Raw genomic sequence first — 17,261 nt, forward strand, 5'->3', positions numbered from 1 at the left:
AACTCTACCCTGTGGCAATGAAGAGGAAGATTGTGATGCAGTTCCCCTTCCCTTCCTCACTTGTATTTTACTGTGTGATGTGTGAAATCTCTTCCCAGGGACTCACTGGTGGTATTCTTCCTTATGAGACTGAGTAAGGAGAAAATGCTCCCTAGAAGTATCATGTTGCTGTTGAGAGCTATTCTATCTGGAAATCACTTGTTGCTTTCATACAGCAAAAAACATTTATTGGATCAGCAGAAATGCTGGTTGCAAACAAAAGAAAAGAAAATGAGAAGCTAATTTTGCTGATAAAAGGGGTAGGATAAGCCTCAGTGGCGCAAGGTCTGTCCTGTAATAGAATGAGTAACCTGATGATATGAATTAATAGCATTAATTCAAACCAGGCCCTCCCTGCTGGGAAGAACTAGGTAGATGAGCTTCTGTGGTTTTTCTATCAGGTCTCTTTAGCTGTCAAATTGCAGTATTCTTGTTTGCTCTTTGAAAACTGAACGCTTCAAATACAATTTCTGCTGAGCATGGCTTCCTAAGAGAGGATACATGCAAATGGCAGTTCTACCATCCTGGGCTTATTTAGTTTGTCAATGGTATTTTTGGTGCAGCTTGAGTAAAATGCTGTAAAACCGTGGTGCGCTTTCTCTGCGTTTCCTTGTGCTTTATTGATTTTACAGTGCTGCACTCATTCTTTTCACTTTCAGTGAGATTACTGCTGCATTCGCCCAGCTGGCCAGAACAGCGTGTTTCCAACAGGATGCTGAAATGTGGTAATAAACACAGAAATTTTGTATCACGGAGGCAAACAATTAATAGAGGGGAGAAAATACTTAATTTCATGGCTATTAGTATCAACAGGCAGAGGGGAGCTTGTTCTGCTTATGGGTTCAAAGGAACAGAGCATCGCCACTCACTTTGACTTTTCTTTTTCCCCTTCTACCACTGCAAGGTATTACTCCACAGTGTTTGCGACTCTCATTCTGCTGTAACCTTGCCCTGTTCATTTAGCAAGTCAGTGGTTAATTTTCAATATAACTATGCTATTCACCAGCAATGCTGGTTCGAATAATTTGAAGAAGGAGAAACAGAGTTTATAGGATATATATATTTTTTTTTTTTAATCTTCCCCCTATCCCCCGCCCCAGGCCATTGGTGCACTTCAAAGGCAAAAGCTCCAACTTTTTGACTCAAAAATGCCTTTTGACAGTTGGGGGGAAAAAAACCCCAACAACCCCAAAGCCATCTTTTCTGGCAGAGGTGGTGGAGGGTAGCTGAGGAGGAGGTGTAATACAGTGGGGACTCCCAGGTGCTAACTCCCAACAACCCTTGTGGAAGGCAAATTCAGAAGACATTGCTGCTTTCTTCTTTTTGGGGAAAAAAAAATTCAAATGGAAATCAAACAGGCCTATTTCTTATAGGAAATAAATACAATTAATAGCACTAAGTTAAATCCTTGTGTTCTCCCTGGACTAGGTTGTATTATAGGAGAAGGCAGTGTGGTTTTTCTTTGTAGCTTAGTGTTTTTTTATGGTTGCATGAAGCTCATTGCTGTGATTTCTTGAGCTTTGTGAAATTTTAACCTGATTTCCTGTGTGGTCAACACGGAAGGAAACTTTCAGATGTATCTGCAGTCTGAAGAAGATGAAAGATTGGTTATCTCAGTGCAATAAAGATGAAAACAAATACACCTGTGATAACAGAATAATTAACGTACTTTTGTTGTAAAACACTGGAGATCCTCCATTTGCTATTAAGTGTTTGGTTTTCAGCTGTGGAAGCAAAATGTGTTTTGTCAAGGATGCAGCCTTGGACATGACTGTCAGAAGTAAGAGGTGAGGGGATGATAAGTGGATTAATGAAGTGTTGAAAGAGCTGGTAAAAGAAAAAGCACAATATAGACAAGCTTCAAAAAAAAAAATTTTGCTTAAGGTTTCCAATGGCAATCTCTAGTCTAAGAATTGAGATCCCCCTTTTTTTAGCTCAGAAGAAACTTGAGGTACCAAGTACAGCATCTGAGAGTGTCTGTAGTCTTCTCTTGACCCACACATAAGATGTTAATCTTAAACCTGCCGCACTTAATTTGGGGTGGTGTAGACACTTTTGATCTGCCTGAGAGATTTTTCTCACTAGCATTTTGCAGATTGGAGCTTGTAAATTGCCTCTCAAATCTTGATAATTAATGATGGTGGGTGGTGAACATGAACTGCAAATGGTTTGAGGTTTTCTTATTCTTTTTATTTTTGGCTTCTAAAAATCTGTATGCTCCCAAAATGCTCAGGAAGACAAAAGGGAAAATTATATTTGTGGAAAAGTGGGGGAGGAGGCAGAACGGATTCTGCTGCTATTCGAAGTACTGCCTTTCACATCATCAAAACCCTCTGCAGGCATCCAGCTGAATGAGGACCAGCATCTCATTTCTGAGTGATACCTGGATCTCATCACAGTGGGCTTCAATACGCGGGCAAGAGAGGTTTCCCTGAGGGACAGTGTAAGGCTGGGGAGCGTCGTGGTGTTGTGTATCTCAGATTTCATCTCTTATAAAATTAATGCTGCTTTTCTCTCACGATCTCTTTTTTGTTTTGATTTGTTTTGTTTTTTGTTTTAAATCCTCTGCTAATTCTGGCTTGTGTTAGTTATTGGTGTCGCAGTGTCGTCTGTCTTGCTGCGCTATGTGTACTGTAGTCCAAGAAACGTGCCTGGAAATGTGTGTTGGACTTACCTTGGAGGTCATTTTGGAGTAGCTTTCTCAGCCCAATTTATTGGCACGAGGAGAAATTGCCTTCATAATCCAAGTGTTAGTTTTTTCAGATACTGCTGTGATTACTGTCCTTTAATGTAAAAGGTGAAACTTCCAGTTCTTGTATTCCCCTTTGTTTCCTTTAATCTCAGCATGCCTTTGAACGTGACCATATTTTTAGTAAGGTTGGCATGTGCTACCAAGATACTGCAAGAAGAGATTTGACTGTGGATGTTTTTTCCTTCCCTCCTCCAAAGAGCTTTATCCTTCTGCATTCACGTTTTGTGTCTTTGCTCCCGATTGCTTCTACAGCTCGCCAGTCCTGGGTGACGGGACCATCACCCTCCTGGGTACTAATCAATGATTAAGTATTTTGCAATTTGTTTTGCTGCATGTTGGCTGTGTATAAGGCTTCACAAAAAATCCCCTCCCCAAAACCAACTCACTGCTATGTTATGAAATACATTTGTTTTTTATTACTAAGCAGCTGTTTCCCTTTTGTAAATGGTCCCTGCTGAGAGACAGAAAAAGAAAGAGGAAAAATAGTTGAAAATGGCAACAGCGTAATTCCTTCAACAGGTACTTCTGTGAGCGCAGTTTGGCTGTTCTGTGACAGAGATATGCTGGGTTTGCAGTGTGCAGTAATTTTCCCCCATGTACAGCGTGTTAGCAGTCCCACGTACACACCTCCTTGTCTTTTCTGGGGTTACATCGAGTCTCCCCTTGCTCTTTGCCCCATAGCCAGCCACATCTTTTTCCCTGGGGTAATGTAACTGGTTATATTTTAAATAAGAAATCAAAGTTACTGTTTTCAGGCTCTGCTTATCTTGAGGCTCCTGCTTTTATCTGAAATCTGAAACAGGGACTCTGTGGCAAAAAACTTGATCATTTTTACCCCCTCATTTGTTTCAGTTGGTCTAGTAAAGCTATTGTCTTTAAGCAAATTTGCATCCTCTAAGAAAATTACTCCACATTTCATTTCCAGTCCAGTTAGCAGTTCCCCTTCCCAGTCTGCTCTTTCTCCTCCATCTCCCACACCTCTGTGTGTCTTGACCTACCTCCTGAGCAAGCACAGTGTGGCTGATGCTTGAAATCCTTATGGAGCCTCATTTCCCACCCCAACAGTGAGATGAAGACCTGTTACATTAATGCAGGCTGTCATGCTCTTTGGACACACACGAGGATAAATTGTAATTGTCAGCTGTGACCCTCACTGCATTGCAAAAACTTAAGAACAACTAATATAGTTTACATAAAATGAGTGTATCAGTATTTATGACGCATGGCAAGTGTAATTAGAATGGCCTGCTCTGGATACTGATTGCTCGGATGTGCACAGAGGGATCTTGAGAGCGATTTGTTTCTTAGCAGGGCTTGTAGCTTTGTCTATACATCTGACAAGCAGATGTATTAAAATGGTTTGAAGAATAGCCTTGGCAATTGCTTGAGGAAGCAGAAAGCTTCCCTAGCATAATACTGACTTCTGCTGCAAAACCTAGGTTTTCTTTTTTTAAAAAAAAAAAAGTATGTAACCACATAGAGTTAAAATAATAGCTCAAGGGGGATCTGCTCGCTCCCTTCCACTAACAGCATGAATGCTTGGTTTAAAATCCTGCGTTTTTGTGTGAGTAGCTAGCTGTGGCTAAGGGAGAAGAGAAGGATTGGGTAATTAGAAATTTACACTCAAGCGTGCGTGTATAGGGGGAAGGGAAAAAGGAGAAAACATGTTGGGGAATATACTGAGCATAAAAAAAATGCACATACAGGTGTGACTGGGAGAGTTAGCTGCTTAGAACAGGGTTTGGGCATATATATGTTGTATGCTTTGAGTGGAATGCCCTCGTTAAGTGGAGAAAAGCACTTTTCTGTGCAGAGCAAGATGGAAGGTGGAAGCTGGTCTGTGAGTAGACATGAGAGGTGGTTCTGCATCCAGAGTCCTTCCTCTTGCATGGTAAAAGTTGTTCTTCAGGGAACCTGTGGCTGCAATAGCAGAAGCAGAATCCCTCTCGGCCTTGCTGGCCACATCCTCGTTTCTGTGACTTTGGGGATGGGCAGGGAAATCCCTCCAAGGGTGGCTGTGGAGGCCCCGTAACCATGTCCTGATGTGTCACGGTGCTGCCTCGGCACGGGCAGGCATGCTGTTCGTGCTGAGCGCACAGGGAAATAAAACTCAAAAATGGGCAGGCATGCTGTTCGTGCTGAGCGCACAGGGAAATAAAACTCAAAATATTTTCTTTGGGATTACACCTTTCTGGTAGGATGGATACTGCTATATCCTAGGTAAGAGCACCCGTCTGCTTGTTGTAGATAAAATTCTTGTGGTCGGCATGGAGTAAAATGAACAACATCCTTTTAAAGTAAATACCCAGAAGTAATGAGTTAAGAAATTGTGCATATGATCTTATGCTATAGCTGAGCTAAACAACTCAGTAAAAAGGGGTGGTTTTCATTTTCCTCTAGCTCTTCTCCCCTTCCAAAAGATTTGGCTGGTGGAAAGGCAAGCCAGGTCATTCACCCAGCTTTGAAGTTGGTTTTGTTTGAGTGTGGAACCATTTAGTCATTAAACAGTTAATGTTTTTAATTATTTTTTTTTTTACATAAAATATTGCAGATATAAATTAGCTTTTTCTTCCATGATGTTTTACATGACATCTGGATTGTTTAGGGAGTGTTATTCTATCTTAAGATGGGTATAGTTGCCTTTTTGAGCAGTGGAGGTTTAATGGATCCAGTAGAGTAACGAACACATAGTAAAAAGATAATAAAGCTGGCTATCCTCTTTCACATGTATTAGCATAAGATCTTGAATTGATTCAGAGGGATTATTTTGTCTGAACACCTGCAATTAGCAGCTCTTAATCATTTAAACACTTTGTAAGAAATCTGGCTTGACAGGTAGATTGGTAAAAGGAACAGGAGGAGCAGATATTGCCAGTTTCTTGTTGTCTTTCCAAAAAACCCCATGTTCTGTGGGGATAGCTGGGTGGGTGGGAGACATCTGTGTGTACCTATATCATACTCTACCTGTATCATATCATACTCTAGCTATATCAGCTGTTTACTGAATATGGTTTTAAACACCTAAGATGATGGAGACAGTCTGTGCTCTTCTAATCCTCTTCACAAACCCCATTTTTTTTATTTCTTGAAGCTCTACATTTAGAGGTTACCTTTTGTCAATATATGTGGCTAAATACTTTTCTCTCTCTTTTGCTGTCTTTAGGTAGAAGTGACTTGACAACCACACGGGAAGGGGGATTATTTTTAACACAATGAGCGTGCGTCTCTAGACATGATTTGTAGTTTGGTCCAGCTGGAGCTGTCTGAATGAAGCTATGGGCTGTGCCTCCGCCAAGCATGTTTCTACTGTTCAAAACGAAGAGGAAACTCAGAAGGGGAAAAACTATCAGAACGGAGATGTGTTTGGTGGTAAGTGTTGCAGGATTTCATCTTTCTTCAACATCATGAATGTTCTGGAAGGTATATTTGAGAGCCTTAGCCTTTCACAGAACATAAAGGAAAATGCATGTTAAAATAAATCATGATGATAGTGCAGTTAGCCCCTCCAAGGGGCAGTACCATGACAGCTGAAACAGAGGTTGGGGTGAAATCCTTAGTGGAAAATTAACATTCTAAGTGATGTACAGTACTGCACTGTCTTTAACTCCATGCATCCTGGAATAGTTCAAAGACAACGAGTTGCACACCCCCTCATATTTATATATGGGTCTCCGTTACATATTTGTCATTAGGTACCAAAACAGTTGAGTCATTTCCTAAAAATAAAAATCCATTCAGTAAGAAAAATAATTCCTCAATGCTGTTTTCCTGTAAAGCAATAAAACATTAGTTCTGAAATCCTATAGCAAACAGGGTTTGAAGGTACAATGAAACTAGAAGTAACCTTCTGTGAGGGATTCAGTGGTACTGGGAAGTTCTGAATGTGGGATGAAAACATCTGTTTCACTGTGTGGGACGACTGGTCTACTATCCAGGTCTTGTCACAGATACTTGTGCATCAGGAAAGGTAAAGTGATATGAGATAAAATCCATAGTTAGCTTCATGATTTTTTCCCCCCAGATTCTGTTAGTATATGCTAAGTGGTTTTTAGATAATAATCTAAATCATAATTAAGTTTTTAAAATGTCAAGAATTATCTGGAAGACTGTTCAGAAATGAAATTTCTAGATCTGCCCAGATATCTATCTGAAAGTTAAGTCAGCTGTGAATAAGCTGACTTGGTACTGTTATTCTTAAAATAGGTGCATTACTACTGAGTATGCCAGACTTCTGTGGTGGTTTTTATAGCAATTGTTTGTGTAATAGTGGGAATGACACATCTAGCATTAAAAAATATCTCCCTTTAATTTCAAAAGCAATGACATTTTACTTTCTCAGCCTTTCTGAGGGCTAGCTTGCTCTCACTGTGGATTCCAAAGTAAGAATACCTAGAGGGGGTAATCTGAAGAGAAAGTAGTTGTTCAGCAAACTTCAGGACTAAATGATGGGTTATTTTCCTGTGCGTGCTCCTTCACTAATGCTAGAGATACTGGTTTTGGAATTGTGAGTTCAGTATGTTGCTCTTATTAAAAAGAGGCTTTAAGTGCTGTCATGAACAAAAAGCCCTATTAGTTTCTCAAAGGAACTGAGTTTATATTTTAGCTGATATTTAGCAAGGGAGCAATTTTTGGCAATATGTGCGTCTCAGTTGGGGGGGGTTTGTTGTTTTTTTGTTTTGTTTAACTGCATGCTGCGGGCCAAAGACCATAACTTTAATGACAAGAAACCTAAAGTAACTTCTGGAAGCAGAGGATCAAGAAGACTGAAGGAATTTTAAAGGGCACCCACTTTATAGATCTGGACTGGTGTCAACAGTATCATTTAGCTATTCTGGAATCCATCCGAGTGCTGTTAATTGTCCCCTATTTTATAGAAACCTATCAATGTCAGGAGTAATACCTGCTGTTAACCATTTTGTGGCACATACTTTAGGTATGCAGTTTGTCATTGCTAAAAATCCAGTTCCATGACTGATCCTTTTTTAGCAGAGTTGGAGCCTGTGACTTAAACAACTTGTTGAATAGTAACCAGAATGAGCACAGAAGCCACATTTTTGCCTTGCTGCTGAGGGACAGCCTCTAGATCAGGAATTAGATGTATGAGAAAGGTGAGCTGGAGTGTACCTGGCTTTACTGCTGTCCTTTTGGGACCTATAACTGATCAAGAGGATGCTTAGAAGCAGGAAGCCTCATGCTTCATATGTACAGTGCTGTGCGTAGCTCCTGAACACAATTTGTTAATACAAAAAAGAGAGGCAAGAAAATTACACCTTAATATCATATTTGTCATCCTTCTTAACAATCTTCTGGACTTGCCAAATGCCTAGAGCTCTTTCATAGGAGACTGAATCCTATTCCTGCTTCCCGTGCTTCCATATTGGAAATCATAGTGGCAATTGCATTGTTTGTTATGAGTTAGACCTGAAAGCTCAGAGTATTCTTCCCACTTCGTTTTCTATTAAACTTCCATGTTGTTAGTCCCAAATTAATTCCATGTAACATATTCTGCGGAGTTATTCCTTAAGTCATCAAGGAGGAAGTCAGTGCCGTATCAGAGGCCTGTCATCATCAACTCCCTGCAAGGAGAGAGCGTAGCCAAGCTCAGCTAGGATGACAAATCTTAGCAGAATAAGTTCCCAGAGATACAGGAGGATCCACAGAGTCAACAAAGTTTAAAAAGCATTGCAGCACTTCCATCATGCGTTTGCCTGTCCAGTTCCGGGTGCCAAGAACTGCTGAATGTTTCCTTCCTTATTTCTGGGAAGGGACAGAAGTGTCTCATTCAGCCAGTAGCCAAGAGCAGAGTATCTCTGCAGCCTGTAGGGATTGAAATGTCAGTCAGCAGAATGACGAGGCAGAGCAAGACCAAGGTGAGTGGCAGGGAAATCAGATCATTCATGAGGAGCAAGAAGGTAATGGAAAGGGAATTAGAGGCAGTCTGTAAGAGAAGTAGTTTTGGGGAAGGAAGCAGCAAAGTAAAAGAAACAAAGACGACAAGTGGGGTTGAAAGGTGGCTGATGTAGTGATAGCGTCAATAACATCCTGAGAATATTAGTATGCATATATTGTGATGTTCATAGATGATGAACACTTGCAGTGTTCGCATCTGGGGACTAATCTGACAAAGTGCCTGTGCAGAAGTAGCAGGGATGAGCTTCATAGTTGTAGTAGCCCAGATTGCCTCAGATGTTTCACAAGTGGAGGAATTCCTGAAGGACTTGGAACAGCAATGACAGAATTAGAGGAAAACACCTCAGTGCTGGTGCTGCCTTCCCTGGGCAGCTGGTGTGATCTGAAAGGCGTGCCTTACTATATATTGCCCCTTGCTGTTTGCCTAACACCTGAGATGGAAATGGTATGCTTCTTTCTTCATTGAACATTGTGCTCAGAGAAGTTGCAGGCAGAAAGAGTCAATAGTAAGGATTGTACTTCCTATCTTGCTTTTGTATTAAATAGGTCATTTTGAGTGAGGAGAGGTATGAAAATACTTTGGTTCTAGCCAACTTTGCTCTTGCCTATGCCTTAGGCTGCTGGGTTTTTTTGCCACTTAAGGATTTTTGTAGTGCGTGGTTGTAAGCATAGCCACATAGCTGAAAAACCTTCACCTTCCCACATACCACTCTTTTTCCACAAATAAGTGCACTGGCAACAAGGTAGTCGTTCATGTTATTTTTTTGTGAGCTCTGTCTTCGGTGCTCAAGAGCTTTCCCACTTTCCTCCACTGCTGTAATTGCAGCTCCACAAGTAGCAAGTGGAGTTACTGAGGAATGAACTAGATGGTCATTGATACCATTGCACTTGTTTTCCAGCTGGGCAATAAGAACTGCCAATGCCAGCCTACAGTGATGAAGATGCTGGGGCTACTCTATACCATATCTGCTGTCAAGCTTGAATAACAGTGGAAGTTTCAGAGGGCAGAGAAGAAGGGGGTTAGTCATAGCCTGGTGTTATAAGCTTCCCCCTTGTAACTGATGGAAAAGAACTGTAACTATAATGAGACTGTTTGATGGGGGGAGGAGAGAAGACCTGTCTGGTTGTCATTAAACACGAACTCTTGCTGTATGTGTAGTGGAGGCAGGGAAACATCCTTAGTTGTCTGAACTGAAGAAGAAATTGAGGTCTCAGAACTGTGTAAATGGTGGTGTCTCCAAGCTTCTCATTTGGGGTAAGCTCATGGTACAGGACATCATGGGAAAAGGAAGGATGGGAAGGACCTAAGCAATTCCTGTACAGCTCTTTGTGCCTTGGATAACAATTCTCTGTTCATGTTGCAGAAGTTGCCAGAACAGCATTGTTATTGCATTGCCAACTTTGATTTCCATTGCTATGAACACACTTCTAGGCCTTCAGCACTTTTTCCTCTTCCTTCCAGGGGAGAAGCAGGCAAAGAAGCAATGCAGGGGTTAAGAGTGCCAACATGGCTACAGCTTTGCCCTCTGCCTTTTTGTTGTCACTCAACTTGGATGCCACAAGCCTTATACTTGTTTTGCAGTCCTCCCTCCAAGCCCTCAGAAGGTGGCCTGTCTAGAAGACCACTTAACATTTCCAAAGCATTCTTCAGGGGTTGTGATGTGGCTTAGGGTTTATTGACCCTTCTTTGGAAGAAAAGGAGATAATTTCCAGGTATACAGTGTTTGGATTTTTTTTTTCTAATCAGTAGTTTTTGTTTGGCTATAGATGTCACTTTGAATCCAGAGACTATTTTCTGAACTGCTCATAGTGGTGCAGTTCTGCTTCTGTTCTTCCTCAGAGCCTCTAGATGCTTTTTCCTTCTTGCCTGGTGATGGCTGGTTGAAGCCAAGTCTATTGACTATTTGAGAGATCATTGCTTCTGTGAGGATTTTTTTTTTTTTTACTTTCAAAAGTCACTGCAGGTTAAGATTCTGCTCCAGTGCCTTATTTTCTCCCAAGCTATTAACCTTTTTTTCAGTTGAGTGGTCACATTGAGCCAGGTGTTCACTGCAAATTTGAATTTCTAGTTTTTAAAACCGAGAAATCCACCATGAAACCCATGAATTCTCTAAGAACAAATTCTGGTTAACTGAAAACAAAACATAAAAATTTCCATCTTATCCCAAACTGTAGAAGGCATGCTGCATGTTGCTGTAATACATATTTAAATAACTGAGTTAGCAAGCCTATCAAAGGAGATGTTCTAGAGAAGATTGAATATAATATCATTATTATGTCTTGTTGGCCTCTAATGACTTTAAAATCCCTCTAATAAGGATAGTAATAATACATCTTAATTTGTTCATCATTCCACTTCAAAGCTGATTTCCAGGGCAATACATAAGAACTATAATAATGTAAATAGCAATGAAGAAAAAAATGCCATGATAGAGCCTTGAGTGTTGTTGATTTCAGCATGTGTTTTAATGATATAATGTCTCTTGTAGATTAATTTTATTTGTGCCTTTTTTAAAAAATCATGGGATGTTCATTTGGGGAGGAGGTTATTGACGTAATTTTTTGTGTAAGAAAATAAATAGTAATGTGATTTGTTGTGGGGAAAAAAAAACCATTTTAGAATCTGTTTATTAATCTGAGAGGCTAATCCAGACATTTATATGGAGCTCTTGGGTGCTTTGCAAAAGTGAGAGTAAACATGGCAGGTAAGAATCTTCTGGCAAATTGGGAATATCCATGCTGCAATTGCTGGATAGGATTTCTGTTATCAACAGCAACTCCAATTGCTAAACCAGTCTAAATAAAGCTGAACGCAAAGCACAATAGTTTATAAACCAGTTTATCTCAGAGCAGCTGGGAGAATGCTAGAAAAGGATATCTTTAGCATTGAGGTGTTGTAATGATATTGAAAAACTGGTTGCTTCACAAGCTCTAGTGTAGTCATCTTCACAACTTTCCTGGTTTGTATTACAGACCCACCCTTGTTTTAGAGATGGACAACATGGAGAAGATGTGTGAGGGACCTGATGTCAGATCACTTGCAGACATGCATGCCCTTATCTCTGCTCTGCTCTTCCTCACTTGTTTTTTTCAGCAGTTTTCTCCTGTGTTGATATTTCTTCCCAAATCTTTTGAAAATGCCATAGTCCAAAAGCCAAGCAAGAAAGTTAAGAGTATTTAATGACGGCAAGTACTGACCTGTCCTGTATGGTGGCAGTTGTTCTGCAGTATCAGGAAAGCAACAACCCATCTCATAGGGAGGACTCCCTTCTCTCACCAAAATTGAGGAGTTCAGCCTAGCCACCCAGAACAAGTACGCTGCTCTGTAGGTGCCATACCTGAACTGGAAGGAGGTAGCTTTATTTGGCTTCTTGTTCACCAATACCACCATTTAAAACCCAAAATCTTTACCAACTCATCATGAGTTTTCTCATTTTGGTGTTTTCTTTCTTCCTATATGTTTGTGATGGGTTGACCCTGGCTGGTTGCCAGGTGCCCACCAAAGCCATTCTATCACTCCCCCTCCTCAACTGGACAGGGGAGAGAAAATATAACAAAGAGCTTGTGGGTCGAGATAAGGACAGGAGAGATCACTCACCACTTACCGTCACGGGCAAAACAGACTCAACCTGGGGAAAATTAACTCACTTTATTACAAATCAACCAGAGTAGGGTAATGAGAAAGAAAACCAAATCTCAGAACACCTTCCCTCCACCCCTCCCTTCTTCCCGGGCACAACTTTACTCCCGGCTTCTCTACCAACCCCCCCAGCGGCACAGGGGGACGGGGAATGGGGTTTACGGTCAGTTCATCACACGTTGTTTTCTGCCGCTTAATCCTCCTCATGGGCAGGACTCATCACACTCTTCCCTGCTCCAGCGTGGGGTCCCACCCACGGGAGACAGTCCTCCACAAACTTCTCCAACGTGGGCCCTTCCCACGGGCTGCAGTTCTTCACGAACTGCTCCAGCATGGGTCCTTTCCACAGTGTGCAGTCCTTCAGGAGCACACTGCTCCAGCGTGGGTCCCCCACGGGGTCACAAGTCCTGCCAGAAAACCTGCTCCATGGGCTCCTCTCTCCACAGATGCGCAGGTCCTGCCAGGAACCTGCTCCAGCGCAGGGTTCCCACGGGGTCACAGCCTCCTTCGGGAATCCACCTGCTCCGGCGTGGGGTCCTCCACGGGCTGCAGGTGGATATCTGCTCCACCGTGGACCTCCATGGACTGCAGGGGGACAGCCTGCCTCACCATGGTCTTCCCCATGGGCTGCAGGGGAATCTCTGCTCCGGCGCCTGGAGGACCTCCTCCCCCTCCTTCTTCGCTGACCTTGGTGTCCGCAGGGTTGTTTCTCTTACATGTTCTCACTCCTCTCTCTGGCTGCGGTTTCTGTGTGCCCTGCAACTTTTTTTCCTTCTTAAATATGTTATCACAGAGGTGCTACCACTATCACTGATGGGCTCGGCCTTGGCCAGCGGCGGGTCCATCTTAGAGCTGGCTGTTATTGACTCTGTAGGACATAGGGGAAGCTTCCAGCAGCTTCTCACAGAAGCCACGCCTGTAACCCCCCCCGCTACCAAAACCTTGCCAACAAAACCAATACAATGTTTTATGGTTTTGTCTCACTTCTGCTAAACCCTGCCTTGTGACAGTCAATTATTTCCTTCCTTGTGTCTGCTGTGCCTCATTCATGTGGGTATCTCAGTCTGCTGCCCAAGACAGCAGAGCTCTGACTTATTTTGATGTATGCCGTGTGCATTTGAAGTAAGTGCCTAAAGATGCTAAAATAATTGAAACTTTTAAAACATGCCCACTGTATACAGAAAGAGAATAGCAAGGGGAATTTTGGACTATGACTTACCTTTCCTAAATATGCATTGTCACCTCCAAAAATATTGTGCCCAAACCTTGTAGGGATTGGTTTGTTTTGAAGGCTCTTTCCTTAATAGGCAGGCCTAGAAGTATCATCTTATTCAAAACTTCAGTCTCAGGTTGTTGCTCAGGACACTTCAAAATATCTTTGGGCCTGGCAAGCCTGTTGTCCTTAATTAATATGAGATAACTTCCTAAACCTGCCTTGTTCCTGTGCACAGAATTCTGCACATCATCTTCTGGCCATTTGAAGTTCTGAAGTTGTGAAGTTTTCAGATGAAACTTGAAGTGGCAAAAATATATTAGAAGTGTTTTCAGTGAATCACACCTTCCTGTTACCTCTCCCTTTCCCCCAACTGTCAGAAAAAAACCTCTAAAATTGAGAAGCAGAAATTCTTTCTTCTGAAAGGCAGCATGGCCATCCTTACTGAACTGAAACTATCTGGAAAGCCGTAGCTTAAGGAATATAACTTCTGTCACGTTGACCGTGAACGCATGCTGTGATCAGAAGGTCTTGCTGCATTAGGCTTCACACAAACACACAGCTCACTTTGCCTGGCAGCATTTATTTTATTGACTATTGGTCAGCTGGTTAGCACTCAAATAGTAATTGCTCCAGCTCATTTGGCTGTCCTGACATGCTTCTGCAATGTCAGATCTTACTCATTTTAGGGACAGTAGTGATTATGCATAAAGGGACCACCAGCGCCATGCAGTGTCCTAATACCATACTGGATATTTTGAGACAATAATGTTTTTTAAAGACATTTTCAAACATGAACAAATATCTCCGGTACAACCACAGGCACTCATTCCATGCAGTGCTTAATGTGAGCTCCGTGGAATTGAGTGGCATGTAGGCACCTGGTCTGGGGGGTGCAAAACTTTAAATATCAGAGTGAGTTTCAAAGGAGGAGATTTTCATTGCTTAAATTCAAATTCTGGCTGATCTCCTGAAAGGGTAGCTTTCAAGTTGTTCATGATTTCAGCAGCTAATGTTACAAAGTAGATCTTGCTTCAATGCCTGAAAGCTGCATTGCAGTGTAGGGCTGAAGTATGCGAGCATCTTCCAGAATTATACTGGACTCTGTTTTTCCTCACTTTTTTATTCAGTTGAAATTATATTTTTTTAGTTTAACATCATCTTTGTTTTTATCCATCCTGTTCCAACCCAATTTGGTGATAGCCTGCTTTCTTATCTAAGAAAACATGAGTCAGTACTAAACATGTGTTTCAGGAAGTGAGCAAGAAGAATAGAACCAAAAAATCCTTTGGTGTTATGTTCATGTGCGAAATGTAATAAAATTGTGTTTGTTATCTGGGTTTATGGTGTATTTGTGTAACTCTGAGAACACCCTTGGTAAGTCAATAATTTACTATTTTACTCCCATATGGAAGCAACAGGGTTTTAAAAAAAAAATCAAAACAAAACCAAATCCTACCCTCAGGTTATGTCTGGAGACATGTTAGTGATGAACGTGTGTAAAGAAAGTGTTTTCCACATGAATTCAAACTCTGTATTTTTACCTTTTGTGAGTAAAAGTGGCTCACCTTTATAGCTCTCTCGGAAAAGGTAATGCTTTTGCAGTGTAAGAAGCTGTTCTGGGCTATGGGTTTGCTCAAAGAGTGGTAGGAAGACAAGCTCTTTATTCCACCCCAGTAAGTAAATATAGAAATATATAAAGAATATAAAATGAGGCTTTTGTAGAAGGTGTAATGGGCCAGCATCTCTCCTGGAGCAGGAGCAGGGTTGTCCCACGAGTGCACATAAGCTGGGAGCTGAGGGTGACCCCAGCGCCCACAGTGCCCTCACTGATGGGGTACAGTCCCACGGGGCCTGGACATGGGCCAGCGCCGGGTGCTGGTGACAGGGTCCGTCGGCAGTCCAAGGCACGGCAATGAACCAGGTCCAGGGTCTATCCAGGGAATGCAGTGAGGAGCAGCAGGTGACAAGGCTGGGGACAAGCTAGAGCTTGCTGGAGGGGTCCATCCAGGAGACAAGGTACCTACAATGTGTGTTTGAGGTCTCTCGACCAGAGGCAGGACTAAAGACAGGCGGACCTGCTCTGGCAAGGACTGAAGGCCCAAGCCTCTGCCAAAACAGAGCTCCTGGATCCATGGGCAGAAGATGCAAGTGGGGGTTTCGTGAGGCTGGTCGTGGCCTCTTAGGGCACTCAGGGCCCTGAGAGCATCTATCTATTAATCATGAGCTTTATGTAATGATTGTGATTGAAATAGCTCTCCCTTCTCCTACTCCTCCCCCTTTTGTTTTTACTTGCAAGTGGAGCAATGCTGGTCTGGTGGTCCTTAGGGATGAGATCCAAGTCAGTGGAAAGGTTCCTGTAGGCTCCAGGAAGATACCTTACCACTCTTAACAACATTGGTTTTCAACATCTAGTTTCACTGATCCAGCAGTGAAGAAAACTAGTTCAGAAGTGATGGTAGAGTAGCTCTTTAAATACCTGGGTGTTGGAAAATTGCTTAGTTGTAAATTGTTTCGGGGCAGTAGAGCAACAGTGGTTGAAGGCGTTCCTCTGTCAGGTGTAGTAATCCCCGTGCAACGCAACTCTAGTGATAGCGGTGGGATTCCCATTCAGGGAGAGTTAAAGAGCTTGTCCACACCCTGCAGTGCTGTATACACTATGATGAATAAGCTCTGTTTTGATAGCACTCTGGAGTCTATCAGGACTGGGCACAACTGAGCTAGCAATTATCTGAATGTGGATAAAGACTTGTTATACTTCCCTGTTGCTATCTTCATCTCTCACGCAGCAGTTGCCACCTCTCTCATACCATGGGCCTTATAGTTACAGAAGCTTTTTGTTAATTTTAAGTCAAAATACAAAAAAAGGAGAAGAAAATCCTGACCCTTGGAAGCTCATCACATCCACCACTGGTGAGCAAGCCTGTGCTAGGTAGCAGATCAATTGAGCAGATGCACAGAAACAAATGGCTTGTCCTTACATGCTGGAGGACTGTTCTCAGTCATTGGCAGAGTAAGGTTTTGCATTGCTACGCCCTCAGCTACATTGCTCCTGCTTTGGGGAGGCACTGCATTTATATCAATTGAGTGGATGATTTGCTGGATAAAGCCTTCGCGTTCTTAGTCATGACTTCTCCTGGCAGGAAGCAAAAAATGAGCAATAAAGAAAAATAGTGCATATTTGGAGTTCTGTTTCCTATTATTTTAGTTCTTTAATTTGAAAAAAATCAGAAAGACCCTAAATGAGATTACTTTCCCAAATGGATAGCAGATCTTTGCCATATAAATGTTGCTGAGGTTTTCCTACCTGTAAGCAGAGAACAAGTGACTAAATTTAACAAAACAAATTCTTATTTTTTGTTGCTGCTTTTTGAGATTGTTGTATCCAATGACTAAGCTGGTGTAGTACTGTATGGCCCTTAGCTTAAAAAATAATCCCTGTAGCTTTTGTTTGCTATCTAGCCAGGAGTTGCAAAGCGCCTTTCTTCTTTGCAGCTCTTTTACCTTAGTATACAGTTCGACATCAAACATTTAACTTAAGCATTTAACTTAGCTTTGGAATGGTTGAAAATGTGTGCGGATAATTTTGCAATAGGAAAACTGAAGAAAGAGAAGATGACTCCTGCATATTTTTTTTTCTGAAACATAATTTTATAAGTTTTTCTCTTGTGTAGGAATGAATTTGAAATTGCTTGACACCTTAAAAA

At 41.9% G+C, this 17,261-nt stretch overlaps 1 protein-coding gene across 2 annotated transcripts in view; it reads left to right on the forward strand.

Moving 5' to 3' along the window:
- The window catches only part of C12H1orf21 (chromosome 12 C1orf21 homolog), a 130,556-nt gene that overhangs the window by 44,269 nt on the left and 69,026 nt on the right, over positions 1-17,261 (forward strand). For both annotated transcript variants that reach the window (XM_030031871.2, XM_030031872.2), the window contains exon 2: positions 5,955-6,160. In XM_030031871.2, coding sequence (XP_029887731.1) covers positions 6,067-6,160 — 94 coding nt within the window. In that variant the 5' untranslated portion in view covers positions 5,955-6,066. The remainder of the gene's footprint in view (positions 1-5,954; positions 6,161-17,261) is intronic.

This window comes from Aquila chrysaetos, chromosome 12 (genome assembly GCF_900496995.4).
Source record: "Aquila chrysaetos chrysaetos chromosome 12, bAquChr1.4, whole genome shotgun sequence".
Taxonomy (NCBI): Eukaryota; Metazoa; Chordata; class Aves; order Accipitriformes; family Accipitridae; genus Aquila; species Aquila chrysaetos.